This window comes from Boleophthalmus pectinirostris, unplaced genomic scaffold (genome assembly GCF_026225935.1).
Source record: "Boleophthalmus pectinirostris isolate CB_2022bp ecotype Guang Dong unplaced genomic scaffold, ASM2622593v1 HiC_scaffold_21, whole genome shotgun sequence".
In the NCBI taxonomy this organism is placed as follows: domain Eukaryota; kingdom Metazoa; phylum Chordata; class Actinopteri; order Gobiiformes; family Gobiidae; genus Boleophthalmus; species Boleophthalmus pectinirostris.
The window spans coordinates 12,016,815-12,041,249 of record NW_026571175.1 but is presented as its reverse complement, the minus strand read 5'-3'; the positions used below and the strand labels follow the sequence as shown (position 1 = coordinate 12,041,249).

Genomic DNA, 24,435 nt, shown 5'->3' with positions numbered 1-24,435 from the left:
CCAAATTTTTGTTATTCACCACAATGGTACAATTCCAAAACCCTTTGGGGAACTACTTGGAAAAGGGTGGAAAGCTACTGGTAGCTCCCAAATACAGGTTGGAGATCGCTGCGTTACACCATAGCTTGAATCTTTTAAACTTGAATTAAATAATCTAGTGTAACAAAAGAAACACATTCAATACTGACTTGTATAAAGCTTCAGTTTATTATGGCAATTTACCACCACCAGATAGAATCAACAAGAGGGATTCGATCCAGTAAGATATATGTACCACTTACATTAGAATTCACTAAAAACACACCCTCCTCTCTCATCTCCATAACAGTACCAACCTGCAGTATGGGCAGCCATAATTTGCATTGTGAAGAACACTCCGTACAGACATATTAGCCACTGTAAAACACAAGGGTTTGAGCACAACAGAGCATATTTACAATAGACAAAATTTGGCTGTTATGTGCATCATTTTTGTCATTCCTCACAAAAATAACTCGCTAACTTCCTGATGTCCACGTTCGCAAAATCATTGACATAAGCTACTTCCAACTTGAAACTGTCAACAAATATGTTTAACAAATGTGATTACAAAAATGTCCACAAGCATTTTTAACCAGTGAGGCGATATCTCTAAACCTCAATAGGTCAATAACAGTACTTCACACAATTACACGCACAATTGTAAACTGCCACTAGGCACATTTTTTCAAATTTGGAATAAACAAATCTTAAAGGTATAACATTATGAACAGTTCAAATATTTTGGGATACCTTATAGCCTTTGATATTTCGTGTTGTATAATTTCAAATTAAAAAGTGTATGGAAAGTAACTTAAAGGCCACACTTTCCTCATTTTGACATGATTTTACATCAGCAGAGAGTGCAGCAACTCCACCTGCTCGTGCACTGAGGAATTAAAGGCCCTGTACTCGATTTTGTCCATGTGTGAGAAAAATCATATCTTGCACCAGTAAATATATACTGTATAAGCAGCTCCTGAGGTCAAAATATGTCTGCTGCATACTGTCTGCACCTAAACATAAAGCTTTTTATTGTCTTATCATCATAAAGTGCGCGTTACCATGCTAGCTGTTGTTAGCTTTACCATGATGGCAAAACTCTGGACTTTGGACCACTGCAAACTGTTTAAAATGAACTAGTTTCTTTTCTTTTTCACATTTTTAAGAATAAATCAGGTACAGTGCCTTTAAGCAGTTCAATTCAGCTAAAAACAATAGCTGCTAGCGAAGAAGTTGGTTAGCTGTGTATTGAATAGAGTTTGAGAGATGACATGATCCAAACAAGTCTGATGAACATATACAGATTTTCAAAACAAAGAGTAGCACTTCCTGGTTTACAACCTGATGGCATTACAAAGTAGTGAAGGATCACTCAAAAGGAATCAAACAAAATGCAAATTAGGGTATATTTTGTGCTGATACAACATTATAACATTATCATAAAAATAAAAAAAAAAGTTTTGCGCATTTTAGACCTTTAAAATAACCTTTGACAGATCTTTTTTCACTTTGACACAACTGGCAGTGGAATATTCAATAAAGGAATGTCTCAAGATATGCACTAATCTTCAGCCATTACTAAATTCATAAAATCCCTGGTTTTAAGACAGCAACAGTCAGGTAGTACAAAATAGGATCAACAATACACATTTAAATCCAACATAGTGTCATTTTGTTAGTGGTAGCTGGTTGATTACGCCACTAGGGGCAGCACTGCAGTCTCCTGTAAAAGCATAGTTACATCACATAGTGGAACACGACCCAAGGGAAATCGAAACATGTTGCAGCTCGACGTGTTTAAATAATAGAAAAATAGTTCATTGTACAATCTGTTTTGCATCGAGTCCCAGGCAAGTGGTGACTGGTGGCAAGGGCAGCCATTTTGGATCTTGCCGGCTCAGAACTTTATTGTCCAACTCTCCAGCGTCTAGGGCAATGGGAGCGTGTGGTTCAAACATCTCACAGAATGCCAGCCATGTTCTGTAACTATAGAACTGACAACCGCTCAGGTGGGGGGTACCCGAGGAGAAAGGGAGGGTCCAGGCGAGGAGGAGGGCAGGGGACTACGATCCGTCCTTGGCCTGGGTGCTCTCCGCTGGGGCGCCGGCCTCCTCTGACGCTGGGGACTGGGCTCCTCCAGGTCCATCTGCACAGACATGAGAATGGAGGAGGAAGGTTATGGTGACGGGTAAAATGGGTTACATGTGAATTTATAAAAATGAGATACAGAATTAATTAAAGGTAGGGTTGTCAAAAGTATTGAAATGTAGATACTAATAGCAGGTATTAAAAATCTAGCCTATTCTTTAGTATCATTCAGTTTCATACTAAAAGTCAAGATGTAGTGCAGTGCAGGATTAACACTATTAACATGCTGAAATATGAACTGCCAAAACTAATATCAGAATCTCAAGATGTGAGAAATCTCAGAACAAGTTTGAAGGTCTTAAAGCTTCCAATCCACAATTAGATTGGCCAACCCGCTCCTGTTGTATTCTCACATATCATCACTAGGTGCTGTATGTATTACTGCTGTCTGATAGTGTGCCAGCTTTGGCCTGACACAAGAAGATCAGAGAGCACAAGTGAGCCTGAACAAAGGCTGAGTGAGAGGAGGGGGTGCAGGTTTCACATGGATCTACTGGAAAAAAAACAAAACAAAAACAAAACTAAACTTATTTTTAACAACAGGGTCAGGGTTTAATATGAATTGCATAAGATCCAGAAACATTTCAAACTGTTTTCTGGACTACAAATACAATAAAAGGGTTGAATATAAATTCTCAATAAAACTGTTTTCTGGAACTCCAATAAAAAAAAAAAAGCAATGCTACATATTACTGGAAACATACACCGGAAGCACTGAAAAATATATTAAAGCAGTCAAACTATTTTACCATACTAGAGTGTGAAAAATCATTACACTTTTAGCAGATATGTCTGTGCAGACTGTTGCAATGAGAATGAATTAAAACATGCATATTAAAAAAATCTAAATTCTGAGATAGATTTGTGTTTTGAACGGACTATTCTTGTCACAGCACAGTTCCAGTTGAGCTTCCTTATCTTCTCTCTGTGGGCGTGCTGTGTCTGTGGACAGTGATTGATATTGCACAGTAGCACAGTGTCACAGGGCCTTAAATGACATAAAAGATCTGGACAGCACTGACTAAGCTCATTTGTATCTCTAATGCGTCTGTTTCTTGGAAAGATTTTTTCTATTGAGTTAAATGACTCAATGGGAAATAGTGAATTGGTAGTCCATCCTTCTGAATTTATAGGTGTAAGAAGAACCAGAAGAACATTGCATTTTATACTATTAAAAGCTGTACCATGTCACTTTTCAGCATGTCTCCACTGATATATTATTACTCTTTTTCCCCTGTATGGCAATACAGTGACCAATTTTGTATTTTTCAATATTAACAATAGGGTTTGTATTGCCTTATTGCTGGAAAAATACCTTTAAGTATTCTTACAATTCTTACGGTAACTTGGAGGCACCAACTGCTTGTCCCCATAGAGATAAATAATAGTTTAATGTGGAAAATTCAAAGCAAAGCAATAACAGACATCCAGATGTAATCTCCACCAGAACTGGACCTTTAAGATAAGATTTATGGGGCTACTACACATTTACAGGTTTCAACTTCTGTTTATATCCAACATTTTGAGGATTTTTCCCATTCAAAAGATATAATATTTTGTTTTAAATTGTTCATCAGTATGGCATAAATTTTTTGTTATTCTGAAACCAGTGGATAAAAAGTGCATTGTTGTTACAATGACAAAACAGTCGATTTAATTTTACTTTTTAAAATATTTCTTTCCTTCTCTGTGGTGAATCGGTCTTTTCTGTCAGATGCCCTTTCTAGCCCACAACTATTACTTAAATTTCAGATAACATAATGAGCCCTAAATCAGTTCAAGTCAAGCTAAAAACAAAAGCTGTGAGGAATGTAGTTGGTTTGCCGTGTAGTGAATTCAGTTTGGGCAAGTCTGGCGAGCTTTTATTGACTTCCAAAAATAATAAAATAGAAATAAGGTCAACATTTTTTGAGTGCCTTCTGAGTGCCGGTGAAGTACCCATTTGACCATTTTGTTCCTACATTAGGAAAAAAGATACTGGTAAATGAGTTTTTAGCTATGTCACCCTGCTAAGTGCTCTTCTGACACTAGTGCTGCAGTTAGCTTTCTCTATTCAGTATAATCTGGTAGTTCATTTGTCCAAACGCTGTATTGTTGCAGTTACATTTTAAGAGACAGATCAGATTTATTTTCACCCACAAGCTGCTATATCGCTCTAGATTTCATTCACTTCTCCCCATAGACGCGCCCAAACTATATTTCTCTACCCATAATACGTTTTATACCTTCTTAAATCACGTACAAGTTGCTCCACATTTTCAACAGCTTGCAGTCTAGCTTTAATACTTTGACATTTTGATAGTTCAGAGCTCCCTGCAGCACCTTATAAAAGCACTGGACTACATAAAGACTGTGGTTGTGTGGTACCTTGGAGGGACAGCTCGCCCAGTTTGAGTGGCAGGTCGCCCGGGTTGACTCCAGCGGGGGAGCCCAGGATGTCGGGCAGGGCGTTCCTCCTCCCTGATCGGCCCGAAGAGGCGAAGTCTAGAACGGGCTCCACCTCCGTCATCTCCAATCACCTAAGAAAAGAGTAAAAGAGAAATGATTGTATTATAACACGCTTTTTATTTCATTTTATTTGGTAACACTTCATAATAACAACACCTCTATGGAGATGTTTGGCTTGGAAAGTTTCACAGCAAGGCATTTAACTTCTACCTTCATGAAGCCAAGTTACAGGTTAGATCTGTGGAGAAGCGAGCCAGAGCACAGTAACAATGCATGTTTTTCAATGTACTGTATTCATTTTATTTCATTTTTTTCCAAACACTTCAAAAACAACAAAAAAAAAAAAGATAGATGAGCTAAATTCCATATGTCGGAACATTTCAGGCAACGCTTTTTCACCTTCAAGGCACTCAAAGCGCTTTACAACAAGGAACCACTCAGCCATTAACACACCCATTCATACACCAATGTACGCAGACACTGAGGGCGAGGTGGGTTAAGTGTCTTGCCCAAGGACACAACAACAGCAATCATCTGTGGGAGCTGGAATCACACAAGCCAACCTGTGGATCAGTGGATTCGACCGCTCAACCAGTGATGTTTATGTCGAGAGCGGGATTCGAACCGCCAACCTTCGGATCAGTGAACAAACGTATGTAGACAAGCATATGGCAGACCCCTTAGCAGAAAAGTTACATAATGCACCTTTAATGCCTTATTGCTTCACTGGCTGTATCATGCACACACAACATTCTTCTACAGACAGTTTGGGTGAAGTGTCTTGCCCGAGGACACAACATCAACAGCTTTTTAACAGTTCACCAGCCTCCTAAAAAACCCAGAGGTTGATTTTTGCTACTAGCGCTGTATACTGTCAGTCATTTTTCTGGTTTGAGTGAAGTTCAGTTCTAATGGAGGCTTGATTTGGCCCTGTACTAGTCCTGGTTTAGTTCTCTGCAATCGTTTCCATTTGAGCACACAGTAGAGCTGTCAAAAGTATCAAAAAATGGACACTAATCGATACTAAAACTAGATACTTGTTTGAGGAGAATACTAGGGATGTAACAATAACCGAAATATCATGATATCGTAACATCAAAGTTCTCACAATAATATCACTGTATATCGGATTAGAAGACTCTTTGCTTAAATTAAGAGTTATGGTGCAGCAATAGCTAAGACAGAGGGTACTACATAGACCATGATCCTTTGCTCCATTTCAGTGTAGACTACGTAAAAAAATAACAGTTCTAAGCACTTTTAAGTCTTAGTTCTTTGGATTAAGTTTTGTCAAGGCATTTTAAGAGGAGAACGTATCATATAGCCTCTACAACATATTGCAATAAATATTACAGTGAGATGTATATTGTGAAAATATTATACAGAGAGATTTCGATATTGTTATATCCCTAATTGCGAGCCTCCCCACCATATCGTGACGCTATCCCGCGATATCGCAATAAATATCGTACAGTGAGGTTCATACCGTGACAATATCATAGCGTGAGACTTGGATACCGTTACACCCCAATCAATAATAAAATCACATTCACAGGACAGAATGATCTTGACCTGTATCAGAAAAAGTACACACAGACTAGTATACGCTCAGGGACCACTATAGAACATATAACTTTTTTTTTTACAACTTGTTTTTTGTCATCATGGTATTGGAACTAATAGTGAGTCAATTCCTTTGTATTGAAGTCGAGTTTGAAATTGTGGTATTGTGAGAACACTAGTACACAGCTATGTCATTACTATTTCACACTTTAGACAGAACAGCACCCTCTGGTCACAAATCCAGACCTTCAAATTGCGCGTGCCCTCCTCCGCTCCAGTATTTGACCAGAGAAAGGGTTTGTCATTGAAGCAGGGGAAGATTTGTCTGTCTGGTTTCCTAGCAACCAGCATCTGGGGAAGGCTGCCGAGGCTCCGGCGGTGACAGGCAGAATTACATCCCCTGTCACACGTACACATACAGCCAGCTTCTGTTGCCATGGCAACCATGAAGGGAAAAAAGCAATGCTGGTAGGTAAACATGTGACTGCGCTGTAAGATACTGTGTTTGTAGTGTTTTTCCTCCTTGAAGCTTAGATTTTGTGTGTTCCTTGTGTGGTATTTTGAAATGATTTTGGAATTAGTATCACGTTTATTGTATGGACAACAGAAAATAGATATTTTTTCATAAACATCACTTTAAAAATATAAATGGACTTAGAATAGAAAACAAGCAAGATTTGTTGCGTTAAAGGCACTGTACCTGATTTTTACTGTCTTAAAAATGTGAAAAGCATAACTAGTTCATTTTAAGCGGTTTTCAATAGTCCAGTTATTCCTCGTGAATCCAGAGCATCCCACTGTTTTTTTTTTAGTTAAAAACTTCAAAAGGAGCACACAAAGGATGCCCCATCAGCAAGAGAAACAGAACAATGTTATCGCTTGAAAATCAGAAGGTCTAAATGAAACAAACATGAATGAAACAAAACTCCACAACACCAAATTTTCTGAAAGTAAAATCAAAATAAAAAGTCTTCACTGATAATGAATTTGTTGAACTTTTTGTCAATTTTTTATTCATGTAGATTACATTATAGACCCAGTTAATATACATAATTTTACCATAAAAAAGATCAAAACCAGGATTCTTATCTATTACTGTGCCCTTGAATCGCTATAGAATGTTCTGAACACAATCTCTTTCCTATCAGACACTCTCCACAAAGGCAAGGCGAGGGAGTGAAAGTGAACTTGGGTGCTATAAAGAAGATCTGGATGAGGGGAGATGGGCCACCCGTTAGCCATCTGTTAGCCTTGAGCGCTATTGTAGTTAAGCCAGTGAGCTCATCGGACACACACATACACAGCGCTGATATGTGACTCTGCTTAATTCATAAATCTAACAACATGACCATATGGTTTTGTCTAAACCTAAGCAGTCTCATATAAGTGCATGTTGGGAATTGGGTTGGAAATAGCACTGTGCTCCTTTAGTTGAACAGTCGATTAGAAGAGATGCAACAATCAACCAATAACAAAAATATTGTGACATCGTATCGTCAAAGTTCTCACAATAATATCGTGGACCATCACAATATATCAAATTACATGTCTCTTTGCTTAAATTAAGAGTTATGGTGCAGCAATAGCTAAAAACAAGACAAAGGGAACTACACTGACCATGATCCTTTGCTCCATTTCAGAGTAGACTATAATAGATAATAGAAATAACAGTTCTAAGCACTTTTAAGTCTTAGTTATTTGGATTAAGTCTTGTCAAGGCATTTTAAGAGCAAAAAGTAGCAGATTCACACAATAAATTATTCACACAATAAATATCGTACCGTGAAATGGATGTCGTTACATTCCTAATTGTGAGCCTCCCCACCATATCGTGAGCTTTACCACAATATCGCAATAAATACCGTGACGATATCATATTGTGAGATTTGGATATCGTTACACCCCTATCGATTAGTGGATTAAGCGGACAATGGGATCTTAGTTGATGAAAATTTGTATTTTTTAGTGTCGATGAATCATTTTATTTAGATTACAAGGATTTATATGGGACAACAGCAGAAAGGGTAAGTTAGTGAGTTAATTTTCTGAAGATATAATATTTATATCTAAAAAGGCAGATTAAAATCATGATTCATAAATTAAGTCTAGTACTTTTTTTCTTCATACATTTATTTTTGCATGAAGTTGATTCATTGATTGGGAAGTCATGTCTTTAGTCCACCACTTTAAACGATGACAGCCCCAAATGTTATTGAGAAATGTTAGGTGCCATTTTGAGGACTTTTGAGCACTTAAAAAATATATTACTATGATTTGCAGTATACTTACAATGGCAAAGGTGTGCATTTTTGTCACTTTCAAAGTTCTGAAAGATCTTCTATGCAATTTATAGTATTAATTATACATTTTATAACTTACTTACATATTTTCATGTTTTAAATACATAATTTTTAAAACTTGGAAATAAATGAGGGCTAGACCAGAACAGAACCAGGTCTAAAAAAAGGATGAAAACACATAAGAGCTAATACTGTCTCACGCAAAACAAGCGTGAAGACAAGAAGATAATTATAGAACGATTGTAAATGTGTTTTAATAATGTGGTAATCAGTAACGGAACTTGTAACTTGCAACAACTGGAATTTCTTCATCTGTTCTGTTAATATGTTATAAAGTAAAATAAAATACGTTTCAGCCTGCAAGTAAAGCTTACTCCATAGAATTTACAATGCACATATACACTTAAAATAGACGATGAATACAGTCATAACATAATTAAGCTAACATCCCCCTATAATGTTATGTTAACTGTAAACATAGAACAGTATTGCTTAGTTTAGCTAGCTGCAACGTATGACAAATACATTATTGCATAACAAAGGGTCAGAGTGCACAGATCACATAGAATCACTCAAATTAATATTACGTAAGAAGGTTAGGGCAATGTCATGAATCACATGTTTTAGTTTGCGTCTCAAAAACTGTACAAATAATTACAATACATTTTACTAAACTAATTAAAGGGCCATGCCACCTGTCTGCAAAATTATAAACATATAAAATTGTCACCCACATTTAATGAATTTTATGGCTTAATGTAGGAGTAATTGCACTATCATTAAAATGCACTCTTCTGCCCAGTAATTAGTATGATTTGTTATGATCAAATAGCTTCAATCATATTAAGTGCTGTAAATGCCACAGTGCGGTGCAGCCCTCCACTCTAGAGTCCATTCATTATTCAGACTGTGAGACTATTGATTGGTCCGCTCAATGATATAATAGCATCTTTCACATGGACGCTAACTGCCAGTCTGGAAACAATAGGACAATGTTAACATGCCAGAACTATGGCTAAACTGAATATAGGTGGGCCCCAACTGTATAGACTATCTCACAGTTGTAAGTTGCTGAGCTTTTCACAGACATATAGTAACAGTAAAGGACTTCACAGTAAAAAAGTCATTAAAAGTGTACAGCAGAGATACAGTCAAAATATTAATAGGGTTAAAATGTTTGCTTACGAGTCACTACTACATTTGATCGAGGCACAGGCACAAGTCTGGTGGCTTTCTGCACACTATTAACTCATAGAAAGAAACCACAAACTCCTGCATATGGGCTCACTCAATTGGACAAAATCAGGTACATAACCAATTGCTCGGTTAAAAAAATACAATCTAGAATCCTTTTTTGGCTTATTTCCAAACCAGGTGATATTGCGTGAAATGTAATTTAATTCAAATGTATTGGTCACTAATTATTACTATTATGAAGACCACTGTAAAAGAGAGAACCACATTATGGACTGGGACGGAGCAAACATCATTGGGACAAAGGAAAACAAACACCGTTGCTGGACTAAAGATGGAATCGAAATACGGAAACGTGCCCACAGGACTATAACCTGGGACGAGGGGGCTTTTTTACTCTCACACACTTGGGATACTGTCCTGAGGAAGTCAGACTGCAGATGGCGCTGTCATCTTGCCTCCACCAGTCGGAAGACAGCGCCAAAATCTGTATAAATCAGCTGACTGGACACGTCACAGCAACGTCACATGACCACTCTGAGGAAGATCACTAGTGAGCAGTCGAAACTGTCAGGTATGAAAACAAACTCTTGGTCTGAAAAAAGAACCTATTAACATAAATTACTGGAAGACAAACTGAACTTCATTGGACTATTATGAAGACCTATTGTGTAAAACTGTTAAAGAATATTGTTTGAATAAATAAACCTTTAAAAGAAGCTTGCTTTTTAAAGGCATCCACACAGAACAAAGAACATGCTACAAAACAGGAACCAGTGAAGCCCTTTTAGAATAGGTCTGATGTGGGCCTTCTTGTTTGTAAGGATCAAGATGAAGATGCGGATGAGTTTTGGACATACTGCAGTCAGAACAGCTCTCTCCTGTTAAGGCAAGGGAAGAGACTTTTACAGTACGCTGACCGCGAGAACCCGAAAGCATAACGTATCATCTCTAGTTCTTCTTTTGAGACCATGGATCTGAGTTTAGAGATGTTCCACAGCTGGAGGCGAGGATCCAAGTGGTTGTATAAATCAAAGTTTCACCATGACTGTTTTAGGGTTAACAACAGTTATGTATTATGCATAATATAGGACCTTTAAGAGAGCAGAACGTGTGAGACATTTTTTTAAAATATTGACTTTGTCTTTTGCCCAGCATGTGAACATCAGCAACTAGACTTAAAATGCATTTGAAGTCAGAACAGTCAAAACAACCTATTATTTAATCAGTAAACATGTTTTCCACTATCCCAGGTTACATAATTCAAACATGGCACCACTACAAATACACCCAACCACTGCTAATAATTCATTCCATTATTATTTATTCATGCTTGCTAGCACATCTGAATGCACTGCCAGTCTTACAAGCTTCACTGCAGCTACATATAGAGGTGAAAAGGTCAATATTTGACTCAAACATCTTTGAGGAATCTTAAATGAGATGTACGCAACTATACTCCTGTCCTGGTTATTTGTGCAGAGGTGAAGCTATTATGAAATATTGATTTATGAAGGACAAATTGTGATGGCATGGCTAGACGACTGGGTCAGAGCATCTCCCAAATTGTTGTCAGTAATAAAATGATGAAATAAATCCACAAAAGCTCACATATAGATTTATTATTTAAAGAAGTACACTCCCCCTTCAGAGTGGTATCACAACACAGTCAGCTAAAGAAACCTCTGCACATTGCATCAGGTTGAGAGTATGGGCAATGTTGCTTGTGGGGTAAGTATTGTAAAGAATCTTACAGCTAAACTGTAAGGAGGATTTGAATAGGGTCCAGGAGTGAAAGCTAAAATAGTCATGAAGTGAAAGCTAAAACATGCATGGATGACATCTAAAACCTTCTCAGGCATGTTTCTGATGAAGGAACAATGCTATAACATGGTAGAAAGCTAAAAAAAAATCAGATTTTGCTTAATACCCCCCTCTAATCTACTATGTAATTGTTTGTGTAGTTGTTATAGGTATCTCTAGCCTTGTTTTAGCTGGTGGTACTGCTATATTGAAGTTGTAATACCATACCATCATACGAAAATGTAACAATGAAACACCACTGAGATAATAGCAAAATGTTCAATGTGGGTGATATTGACAAATTCATTATGTGTTTGGTTATCATGATGACAGCATTCAATTAATGTAGCGGCAATCCATCAGACATGCACTAAAACATATGAGGTAGTAGTAGTGATAATGGTAATAGTACTAGTGGTGGCAGTGGAAGTAGTAGTAATAGTAGTGAAATGTGAATGGACTGTAAAATTTACCATAAAGGTTCAGAAATATCATTATTATACTACTTCAAGTCTGTTTTATTTTTTATTTTTTAATCTGCTGAAATAAATAAATTTCTTTCAAATTAAAGATAATTTAAGAGGACTAAAATTACCATCTGTAGTGAAAATTAACACTGCTATTATACAAGATAGATCTTCTAAAATGAGACTGATGACTGCAATAATAATGGTTTGTCAAGCAAAGAAAGTCTGTTAGAAAATTAACTTGACAGCCTTGTTTGTGAGAATTGGATATTGTTTTTTATTTGTTTGTTTTATCAACCAATCAAAAATCAAATATTTATATGACAGCTCTTAGCTTTGTCTCTATTGTATCTTGGCACCCTCCTCACGTTTATTTTGAATGGTGTCACTTGGGGTGCCAGATCTGGCCCTAGTCTGATCCAGGGGCTGTGTTCGGACAATGGCACCTTAATGAGAAATTGGCAGGTGCACAGTTTGTTTTCAGCTTCAGGCTCCAAAGCTTTTTTTCTTTTTAATCACAAATCGGCTTTCAATGGAAGTGACAGTTTGCTGTGTTAATCCAAATAATTGCATCTTTAGGTCAGATTGGGTCAGTATTGATGAGTTTTACAGACTGAATATTGGCAAAGGGGAATTAATTGAAATACAGACAGTGTAGATTCCAAAAGGTTGCATTATAGATCACCTTTTCTCTGGTTTTACAATTTGGAATCTATGATGACACATGCAGAATATTTATTTATAAATTATTGCTTATTTGAGGTGTAACGGTACACAAAAGTCACTGTACATACCTTGGTTTTGAGGTCATGGTTTGGTTGATCTTTGGGACAGTATGGGAACAAAATGCAAAACCATTTGCTGACTGTAGTTCTGCAAAGGGTCACATGGTTCGGATGGACATAGTCAAGGCGGGGGGCAATGGTTGTCAAGGTGGCTGCCCTAACTATAAAGCGCTGCTGGAAACATTGCCACCCCAGTCACGGACGAGTTCCCACATGAATATTAAAGAGCCGGACCTTCCATGTAGCTTTACATGTAGTGGCGGAATGTAAACACATACAAATTGTGCAAATTAATTTGTGCACTGCCCTGCACTGAACCGAATGTCCCGTACCAAAACGGTTCAGCACGAATACATTACACTCCTACTGCTTATTGTTTTTTTTGTCTTTTTCTGAATACTGATGCTCCAAATACAAAGCACTAAACAAGCAAGAAACACTCAAAATGCAACTTTGTTTAAGATATTGATGAAACCATTGTAACATGAAATAGAAATCAATTTTGCATATTATAAAAGTGAAAAAATGCATTGCACACTCAGATGGCCGATGTCCAAACACAACTGCTGTGTTTGGACAACTCATCAGCAATTTTTCTTGCTTTAGACCACAGTATGCATTTTTTGCATATTATCACATATTGCAAAGAAATAAGAAAACACAGATTCTTTGAAGATTTATCATATATAAAAAGAACTGTCCAATAAGACTTCTAGAACATTGTTTCTACCACAATGCCTTTAGCTACGCCAGGCTAGCTCCATCCACAATTAGAACATGTGTTTGATAACTTCAATTAATCCCTCCATGGATTTAAAAGTGAATGACCAAGCACCCCATCAGTGGAACAAGTCTATTTCTGTCCCTAATCCCACAACACAGAAACTAGATGGGATTATCCAGTCAAGAAAACTGACCTAGATCCTCTGCTCACAAGTGTGTACGCGAGGCTAGCTAACAAGACATTACACAAACAGGAAGGTTGGGGTCAAGTGCTGTTACCGGGGCTAATTTGAAAAGGAAGAGTTGTTTACTTCTATGGCGTGACAGGAGGGCGGTAGGTTTGGCAATTTGGCAACAGCGCAACAGGTGGTCAGGTACTTGGAACTGAAAAGCATGACATTGTGTTGTTTATAGAAATGAAAAGACAAAGCAAATGAAAGCAATTGGAATGTAGGTCACAGAAAGCAGGTATTGTTTTTGAAGATTAGAACTGGGCTAACTAAAAGGTAGAAAAATACATAATAGGTTTGGAATGGTGAAAATACATACAAATTACCAGGAAAACCAAAAATAAAAATACTGGTGTTGTTCTAATTTACCTATCGGCAGGTCAAGCCTATCTCCATGAAGATGCAACCACACCAAGTTACAGGTCAGGTTTGTGGACAGTAGGGGTGTTCAAAAATACTGAAATATCAATATATATCGTATCGTTTAATGTGATGACACAGTATCAATATCGTGGGCTGCTGTATCAATATATCACCGAGAGTGTTTTTTGGTATATTTTACTAAATTATTTTAGTAAAAAAAGTAAAAAGTACAGTTTCGTTGCTTGTTCAAAGGAAGGAAAACTCATTTATGCAACACATTTGATATTTTCAGTTTTTGATTAAAATGAACGTGTTTCATATTCACTTTGCACAAGAATTTAACAAAGACTTTTAGTATCACAGCCATGATTTAGCCTTTATTTTTTACTGAACCGTGTCAACCGATTTGAAATGTATTGTATTGAATCGTAAGCTCGTATCGTGGCTTATGTATCAATGATACCCAGCCCTAGTGGAGAGTTGACTTTGATCACAGTATGAATTAGCACTGTCACTAAATTACCATAATTTCCAACTCGATTTCGACACAAAAGAATGGACTCGATGCTGATTCTGATACCTCAATAAAAATTATAATAAAAAATACACTTTTTCTTTAGACAATAGAATGTAATTTTCAACATTAAATTAAACTGTAGTATAATTTATATCACCATGCACTCTTCAAAAAATATCTGGAATCCCTCAATCATATGTTCCATAGTGGTCCATGGGTGTATGCTAGTCTATGTGCTCTTATACTTGTTCTGATACAGCTCCAGATCATTCTAAAGCTATTCAGGAAAGGTTCATTTCTGTCCTGCTGTGAATGCAAACTCTTTAGTATTGATAACAGTTTTTCAGTTGGTCACCCTTTCCTTTTTGTTGAAAATTAAACACCTAAACAGGACTATGAACACTCATAATGATCACAGGCTCCTGAAAAAGTGTTGCTTAAATTCATTTTGGTTTTCTAACTGGCGGCCATTCCACCATAGAGATACATGCAGAACACCCCCTGTGTGATGCCACTGCAAAATGTCAATTCTGTCATATTTGAAATAAAAGCTACAGTATAAATTAAAAGTTATCAATCAGTCCTGTAATCATAGTGTCTGTATTTGTCTAGTTGGTGCTGTATGACACTTCTTGACTGTCCTCAGAAGACTTGGACGTGTCTGAGCAGAGTCTACAGTGAAGGCCTGAGCAATCCACTTGAAGCCATTACAATAGCTCTACTTTGTTAAGCTGAAGGTCAGCTCATCTTTGTGCAACTGAAAGCTCCACAGAATACCTGAAAAGATCCATTACAGGTTGTTCACATGTATTTACCGTGTACGTGGAATTAAAGAAAGCTTCCATGAATACTCTGTCAACTTCAATCCAAAATTCATATGCTTTATATAGAGCGTTTCAAAAGAAACTCAAAGACAGTTTACAGGTGTTCTATGGCTTAAAGATGCCCTATGTAACTTTTCTTATGATGTGTCAACCTCTTTTTGTTACCACAGAGATGGTTTTTTTTTATGTATATATTTTATTGGAATATGTCTGTATGGCACAAGTAACTATATCTATCTCCATGGAGACAAGCAGGTGACACCATCAGGCCAAGTTAAGTGTCAGACTTATGAAGAGGAAACCCTACATCCAATAATGTTTTTCAAGGTATTATTGAGCATAAAAACTAGGGATGTAACCAACCATTTTGTAACCAAAATATCGTGATATCGTATTGTCAAAGTTCTCACAATAATATTGTGGACCATCACAATATATCAAATTACAAGTTTCTTTGCTTAAATTAAGAGTTATGGTGCAGCAATAGCTAAAAAAAAGACAGAGGGAACTACATAGACCATGATCCTTTGCTCCATTTCAGTGTAGACTACAAGAAGAAATAACAGTTCTAAGCACTTTTAAATCTTACTTCTTCTGAATTAAGTCTTGTCAAGGCATTTTATGACAAAAAAGAAGCATATTAACAGTTTTAGCTGTTTAGCCTCCACAAAATATCACAATAAATATCGTACCGAGAGATTTGGATATTGTTACATCTATAATCGTGAGCCTCCCACCATATCGTGAGCTTTCCCACGATATTGCAATAAATGTCGTACTGTTAGCTTCATACCGTGACGATATCGTATTGTGAGACTTGGATATCATTACACCCCTATAAAAAAGTATTGAAAATCAGATACTAATCGATATTAAAACTAGTATCAAGACAGTATACTCAGATGAGCAAGTACTGATGCTAAAAAGTCACCAGAATACCTTTAGCATGTGCTTAAGATGTATTAGAGTAAGTATAAGACCACAAAGTGTAGTAAACACCTACAGCACTATGGAACATACCTGAGAGATTACACAGATACAATGCCACATTTACTGTAAGTGTATAAGTGATAAGTGTAAAACCCCGTTTACACTGAAACAAAACCACGTATCACTGTACCACCGTATAGGAAACGATCTGCGTCCACACAAGTCGTTTCTGTGTTCACAATCCTTCCTTATCCACACAGCTTTGAGCATATATATTCACATTTACAGAAACCAAACTTAAAACCGCATGGCTTATTGGCGTAAACTGAGCGCTCAAAACAGCTCGCTATTGTGCGCTGATGCAGTTCAGCTTCAGGTTCAGGACACGACTCAGTGGATTATATGTGTTCTTTCTGTGATAGATGGACGTTCTGCTAATGGTGAGTCTGTTCTGTCAATTCATGTTCAACTTTTCAGAGATTATACATCTGCAGATCAAACGCATAAACTGTGTATATGAATATATGCTAACCTCTTAGAGTATTGGCACTGAATTACCTAATTCGTGGTGCATAGACCTACATCAGTATATCAGTGTTTTCAGGTGTCCACACAGTGCCAGATCAGATCCGTACTCAGATGAAGTCGTGGGAGCTGGTGGCACCAGATCATTCCGTCTCTGGAGCCGTTTTCAATCGGATTAGAGTGGATGAACACGGCATCTGCAATGAAAACGATTCGAATACGTACTACTGTGGATGGGGCCTAAGTGTATTCCCATATTGTGGAACGCTCCAGACAAAGTAATAACATCTCCGTGGAAACAAGCAAGTTGCAGATCTGTACCAAAAGAATTACATAGTGCACCTTTAAAGCACAAGACCCAGTACACATCCTGATACATTTTTTAAATCAATCATATACCACCATGCAAGCACCATAGCATTACGAAAGCAGACTTCAGATCTAATAACAAATACAAGTGTCCTCATCATGCTTCTGATTTGTTTGTATGGGAACATCACATTATTTACCTCTACTTAACATCTTTTAACTAAGTACTACACTGTACTTCAGTCGCTCACGACATCACGCTAGCTAGCATAATGTCCCATCCAACATCTCATATAACCCTGAATGCTAAAAAGGAGTGGTCCTACGTGAGAAGAGCCAGTCTGTCCACTATTCATAATGAAATACACAGCCAAGGACCTAGCACTTGTGTCTAAATAGTTTGCTTTTATGCCAGTGAGTGAATGGAGGCTTTCAGCACCACGGACAGCGGCATAGACAGATCCTGCACAAAGGGAGAGACGGGCTGGTTAGTGTGTGTATGCAGCACACAGATGCATTCACAGGCTGGGGTGAGCAATGTCATCGCAACATGTTTTAGTGAGACAAATAAATATAAATAAGCATTGAGAGTCAGATCCACTTTCTGTAACGGTACAATATTTGCGGAAGCAAAAGGACCAAGTACTGAAATAGAGCTGCACAATTTTGTATTTAGAATTGTCCTATAACTTTCCTGTAAGTGCTTGCCAGATTGTCTCCATGGAGATGTTATTGCATGGCCTGGAATGTTCCACAGGATGGTGTAAAACTTGTTTATCTCCATGGAGGGAAGCAGGGGATGGCCAGGTTAAGTTACAGGTTACATTTACAGGTACCCTATGAAGCTTAATGTCTCTGTACATTGTCCATTCAAATAGGACTAAACTAACCTAAAAATAAGATAAATAAGACTAAACTAAACTAAACTAGGCAAGGCGAATATCAAAGCAATATCACCATGGAGACTGCAAGGAAAAGTTACATAGTAGGGGTGTAACGATATCCAAGTCTCACGGTATGATATTATTATTGTGATATTTTGTGGAGGCTAACAAAACTGTTAATACGCTTCTTTTTTCCCCTTAAAATGCTTTGCCAAGACATAACCCAATGAATTAAGACTTAATTGCTTGGAACTGTTATTTCTTCATGTAGTCTACACTGAAATGGAGCAAGGGATCATGGTCTATGAAGTTCCCTCTATCTTTTTTTTTAGCTATTTCTCCACCATAACTCTTAACTTAAGCAAAGGGACTTGCGATTTGATATAATGTGATGGTCCACCACGATAATATTGTGAGAACTTCGGCGGTACGATATCACGATATTTCAGTTATTGTTACATCCCTATTACATAGTGCATCTTTAAGTAACAGAATTTCACCAAAAAAACAAAATCAAATCAAATAAATAATTGCAAATCTTGCAGACGACGTCTATACTATGTCCTGAAATGCATAGGATTCTCAAAAGCCTTTCTGTGAGTGTTTAAACTGAACTTTTATTGATTTTTTATATGCACTGTGCACAAAATGACAGCAAAAATGTGATTCTACTAATGTTAGAATGTTTTCTGTCAAGAAAAAATGTGGGTGTGCATGTCAAAACCCAACAATTGCCTTATATAGTATGGTGTGATAATAAACCTTACACAGATAAAGCTGTTGACAACACTGCAAAAAGAAATCTATTTATATTTAAAGTGACATACACGAGGTGACAGTCCACACTTAGTTGTAATTATTTACCACATAATCACTCCCTCTACCCTTCCCCTGACTATATGAAGTACAGGCGGACAAAGGCAGTGCGGTACATTTGGCACTTTGCTCCTGTCTTGTTGCTGGGGGCGAACCTGCTGTGCTTCTCATCACAGACAGCAGACAGAGCCCAGAATACGCCAGAGCTGTTTAAAAGCAACACTAAAAACAGCAAGTGACAGTCATGGCTTTAAACATGTTTTATCTTTTAGGTTTGGAACAAGTTAGATGTTACTTAAAATATGGCAAATGACTCCAATATCCCATCAACAGTGAGCATGGGTAAAAACTATAAATAAATCTTAAACCACATGTGTTCAACTATTCCACACTTAAATGTCATACAAATAATCAGACAAAAAAAACAAACAGAAACACAGGATTGGGCCTGGTTAGTATCTGGATGAGAGACCGCTGGGAATACCCGGTGCCATAGTGAGGCAGCAGTGGCAAAAATAGTAGTAGTGGTAGCAGTAGAAGTAAACAATGTGAATAAAAATGAAATAAAGTTCCTATATTATGCATAATTGACTCATGTGAGCTTTGTTTCATTCACACATGTTTGAGTAACCCTTTATCATTAGTCTGTCTATGTCTCTAAAGCTCCAAATGCTCTGTTCTACCTTCTGATGTCATGAAGTGTTAGTTTTCAAGATAAAAGTTACTTCATAAAAGTTGGGCAGTATCCAAATTTTGATACAGTTAAACCATCCCAGGACTTTATCGGGGTATACAGTATTACCATATTACCAAAATGTTTTAGTACGACTTTGGTAAGATACGAAGCTGCACCACTGTACGGTCTATGTGTATGACCTGCAGATTTATAATCTCTGAAAAGTTTCACATGAACCATCTCCAACGCGATACACGCACAGAACAGACTCACCGTCAGCTGCACATCCTCTGACAATGAAACGAAACTAATCGAATGTCATCTCCCCACGCAGTTAAAAGAAACATTATAAATGACTACTAGTTTTAAATCGTGATAGCATTAAATTGAAAATAAAACCACACATTCATTTATGCTGAGCAAACAAATGTAAGGATCAATAAATTATAATATTATATTAGGTCCTTATGCGCTGCAGATTTTTTTTTATGACAGTAATGAAACCGATACCGCTGCTACTTTTTGATACTGCAGGATACCATAATACTGTATTACCGCCCAACCCTAAAAGCTACCTTTACTTTTTGTTCAGTAGAGATGGGGAATTCCAGGGGTGAAATCATCCAAATGACTCTAGTAAAGAACTCAGACTAAATATGCAGGGCTTGTGAGTAAAACGTGTGAATGAATCAAAACACAACTCCAGGTATGTTTTTGATGAGAACACAACATTATAATCATTCAATCAGAAATGAGTGTAATATAGACTCCTTATCCTTAATCATGATGAGCCACAACATTGTCCCTCATGTTTACAACGCCCTGTGACTCAGCTACAGATAAGACCACAGGACTGCAGTTCACTTTGACTGTCTACCACAGACTGAGCTTTGTACAGAAGTCAATACCCAGCATTAAGCACTCTGCAATTACCACTACTGGATGTCAGTCAGACCCCCCCTCCCATACTCACCCCCCATCTGACAGGCTACACGCTCCAGTAGTAGTGGCGTTAGCATGACAAACATAAGAACTGAATAAATAATGCTTGGTGGATTATTGGTGAGCTATTTTTAAACCGAGCGATTACGTCCCGTCTTTCCCGACTGACTTTTCCCCTCTTTTTTATGGTTATTCTAAAGCTTAACATGCTCCAGCTGCCATGGAAACTCAGGCATTGTTGGAAAGCTGTACGGTGGAGGAGGGGAGGCTAAGAAGAAGGGTTTTATTCGTAGTGTTTGAACTGTTGAGATCAGCGTATGTTATGAATGGAAAAAAAATATACTGTATTGTAATTTTATTTGGTAATTAAGGTGCTGCAGATAAGATATGGGTCATACAGAATAAATATATATTATTATCTTTTACAATTGTTGCTTTTACTTTATGCAAAATTATGTGTATGTCTATAAGAAAACATAATCAGATCAGCATAATATAAAAGTATGGTGTAGTCAATTTGAATTTAAATTTTCAAAGCCTACTGTGTCCCTTTATACAAAATAGACACAAGATACAATAAAGTTCTTAATGATAACAATTGTAAATGTGATTTATTCTTCAAGACGATTATACAGTCAGAAATCAGGAGAAGCTACTTCATCTTACAACAAAATCCAGTTGGTTTAAACCTAAAAGTTCTCTCTCTGACCTGAATCCTCCACTAGCTAAACCCCAGCACCTGCAGACTATCATGAATGAGTGCTAGTGCAGCCTCTGCAGGTCATTGAGGGAATTCTGGAGCTTCTGAGCTTTCATGAGGTGTGGCCTGTCCAAGGCACTGGCAATCCAGTGACTCTAGTACCATAACCAGTAAAAGTGCAAACTGCATACCCTACCTTAAAAAATACATATATTATTTTCTGTAAATTTTACTGGAATGGACCAGGAAGGACTAACCCAGGACTAAGCCAGGACTAAACCATGACTAAACCAGGATCAGACCAGGCTCAAACTTGTTCACATACCATTAAATTTTATTTCAGTGCTAGTCCTCACATCTTTGACTAAAATATCACCTCTAACATATTGAGAAGAGAAGTCGTTTCACAACATAACTTCATACATAATTTAACAGCAGGGAGGGAATAATAATAAAAAGTGTATCTTGGTTCAGCGTTGAAGTGTAAAGAAGATATCGGGAGGTGTGAGTGATCTAATGAGACAGGAGGCCCAGGCGCCGAGGGAGAACAGGTCTTTTCTGCTGCCGTCTTCTCAACACACTTACATGCATTCATGAATCAGAAGCAAAGAGATGCTTACTGAGGACAATGTTTGCCAAGGTGATAATGGAGGTTCAAAAGTAGATCCTAGAATAGTACAGCGAAGTAGGCTAGATGATTCATTAGCTATAGGTGTTTTTATCCTGATAAGAGTCTTGACGAAAGGTGCACTATGTAACTTTCCTGGTAAGGGGTGCATCACCTGCTTGTCTCCATGGAGATGTTGTGTTGAATGTTCAGTAGAGCTTGCAATAACTGTATCTATCTCCATTAGAACTGGCAGGGAAATGATTCATGTTGACTGATCATGGTTTTCAGTTAGATTTGATTAGGGCTGTAGGGCTTTAGTTGATTAATCAAGTTTAGTGAGGGAGCAAGTTAGCTGAAGATCTGGCAGATATTATAGTCTTGTGAGTGGAGTTTGGGTCAGTTACAAAGATATGTAATAATTTTGAGAGCTATGGCCACACTCACCTTTTAGAAAACTATAATCGATCAAAAGTCTTTTCCTGACTGCAGCCCAGGATTTTATTTTGTATTTTCTTAAAAACAAATAGAAATTGATCTAAATATACAATTTCTGAACATACACATAATATTTGCCATGTGACTCAAAACATTCACATTTCCTGAAGACCTCTCCATTAACCAGACACACACTTGACATTTAGAAATTAGTGAATCTGGATCTTGATTCAAGTTATGTATGAATAACCCAGCCCAAATCTCCATGGAGACAAGCAAGTGACACCACTAGGTCAAGTTATGGGTGAGGTCTGTGTAGGTGTGGCTGGTGTTGAACTCCCTGCACCCAGAGAAGTTACCCATGTATAATTGTATTCGTTACACAGTGTATCTGGGAAGGTACCTGATGCTTGACCTACTATTGTTGTGCATGCATTTAAACTCATTACATTCAGACACTTTGAAAACACATTTAATTTCATCCTTGTGTGCTTGCCGTAATTAAGAATGCCACACTATAGCTCCATGAAATGTGCTAATTGCTGTAAAAGGCTGACGTGAGATTGCTGTTGTTGACCCTGGACCATCAAGAACCACTTGATCTGTCTCATATTTAGCAAAACACTTCCCTGCTGGACTATTTATATAATGGGTTGCTTAAAACATTAAAATAGTGATGCAGATACAGTTTGTTAAGCTTTTAGTCATTTTAGTGCATAGTTTGCAGAAGCTATTGTTGTCAAACAGGTAATTAACAATACCTAAAGGTGCACTATGTAGCTTTTCAAGTGGAGCATCCATCACTTCCTTGTCTCCATTTTCACTTTGTCTTCAATACAAGCATCCCGAATTTCAGACTTCCGGTCATCGGGCAATGCATACTCGGAAGGATCCTCCAAAAAAGTGAGCATCAAACCACCATGCTTGATTTCCCAGTGGGATGCGTCTATTGACAAAGCCAATCTTTTCAAGTCTTTTGAACCATATCACTTTTGTTTCTGGTTCTGATATTGTCATATTTTAGTCATGGCAGCCAAAGGTTACCTTTTTCGTACTTCCTGTATATAAATACTGCCTATAGCCTTCGTCTTTCAATATTTTTCAAATCTGTTGGGAAGAGAAACAGTCTGAACAGAGATATGCAGTCACACTGATCTGATTCTCTTTTGCAGTTATGGAGGTCGCAAACTTCTGAAGACAGTTTTCCGCTGTTAGGATCCAACAACCACACAATTATGATGTTCGATTCACATAACTAAAATATGACAATATCAAAACCAGAAACAAAAGCGACATGGTTCAAAAGACTTGAAAAGATTGCCTTTGACAATAAACATATCCCACTGCAAAATCAAACATGGCAGCTTAATCCTCACTTTTTCAGAGGAGCCTTCCGAGTATGCATTGCGCGATGACTGGAAGTCCGAAATTCATGACACATGTATTTTGTATACCACCAGGCCAAGTTACAGGTCAGATCTGGTGAGGCGACCATGCTCAGAGTAAGAATGCATGTTTGCACGTATACAATATATTTCAAAATATATACATTTGCAGTATTTTCTTTGCAATGTAAATAATATATTATATAAAAAAATATATAATATTAAATCATTGAGACCTTCTGATGTCTTTTGTTATCTTGTCTTTGCAAAGCTATAAAGGACAATTCAATAAAACATACATGCGTTTCATCATTGACAGCAAACAAAGATATGGATGATGATGCCTTGTACTTGTCATGACCTTCAATGTCTTTACACTGTAGTTATTTTTGGTGGTAAGCTATCTGTAGTTGCAGATGCCCTGGGGCAGAAGTGAGACTGCCAATCTGTGCCATCAATCCCTCCGATCAGCACCCATCACTGGACACAATGATTCCAAGCGATAATCCAAACTTTTGGGCTGGTGGGTCGTCCCTACCACTGCATGTTAAATCACTCCATTATTTACAGTCATGGCATAATGCTCTAATATGAAACTGCTGTATGGATTGCATTGTTTTGTGACATCCACAAGGCAGTTCCGGTCATGGTTTCCTGCTTATATCTCATGAATGCATAAATGATGACATTGTTATTCAAATGCCATATGAAGTCCCTGATATTCTGCCAACTTCATGTTTTAGTCTAATCCCCTATAGGCTGTAGCACTTAAGATGAACCCCAGTGCGTCCTATATACATAAATCCCACACATTTGCCCTACATATTCCCAGCGGGT

At 37.5% G+C, this 24,435-nt stretch overlaps 1 protein-coding gene across 1 annotated transcript in view; it reads right to left on the bottom strand.

Moving 5' to 3' along the window:
- Positions 1-276: 276 nt before the first annotated feature.
- pkib (protein kinase (cAMP-dependent, catalytic) inhibitor beta) overlaps positions 277-24,435 on the bottom strand; it is a 37,425-nt gene continuing 13,266 nt past the window's right edge. The window contains exons 2-3 of the mRNA XM_020932627.2: positions 4,537-4,688; positions 277-2,167 (exon numbers count right to left, since the gene is read on the bottom strand). Coding sequence (XP_020788286.1) covers positions 2,085-2,167; positions 4,537-4,678 — 225 coding nt within the window. The 5' untranslated portion in view covers positions 4,679-4,688 and the 3' untranslated portion in view covers positions 277-2,084. The remainder of the gene's footprint in view (positions 2,168-4,536; positions 4,689-24,435) is intronic.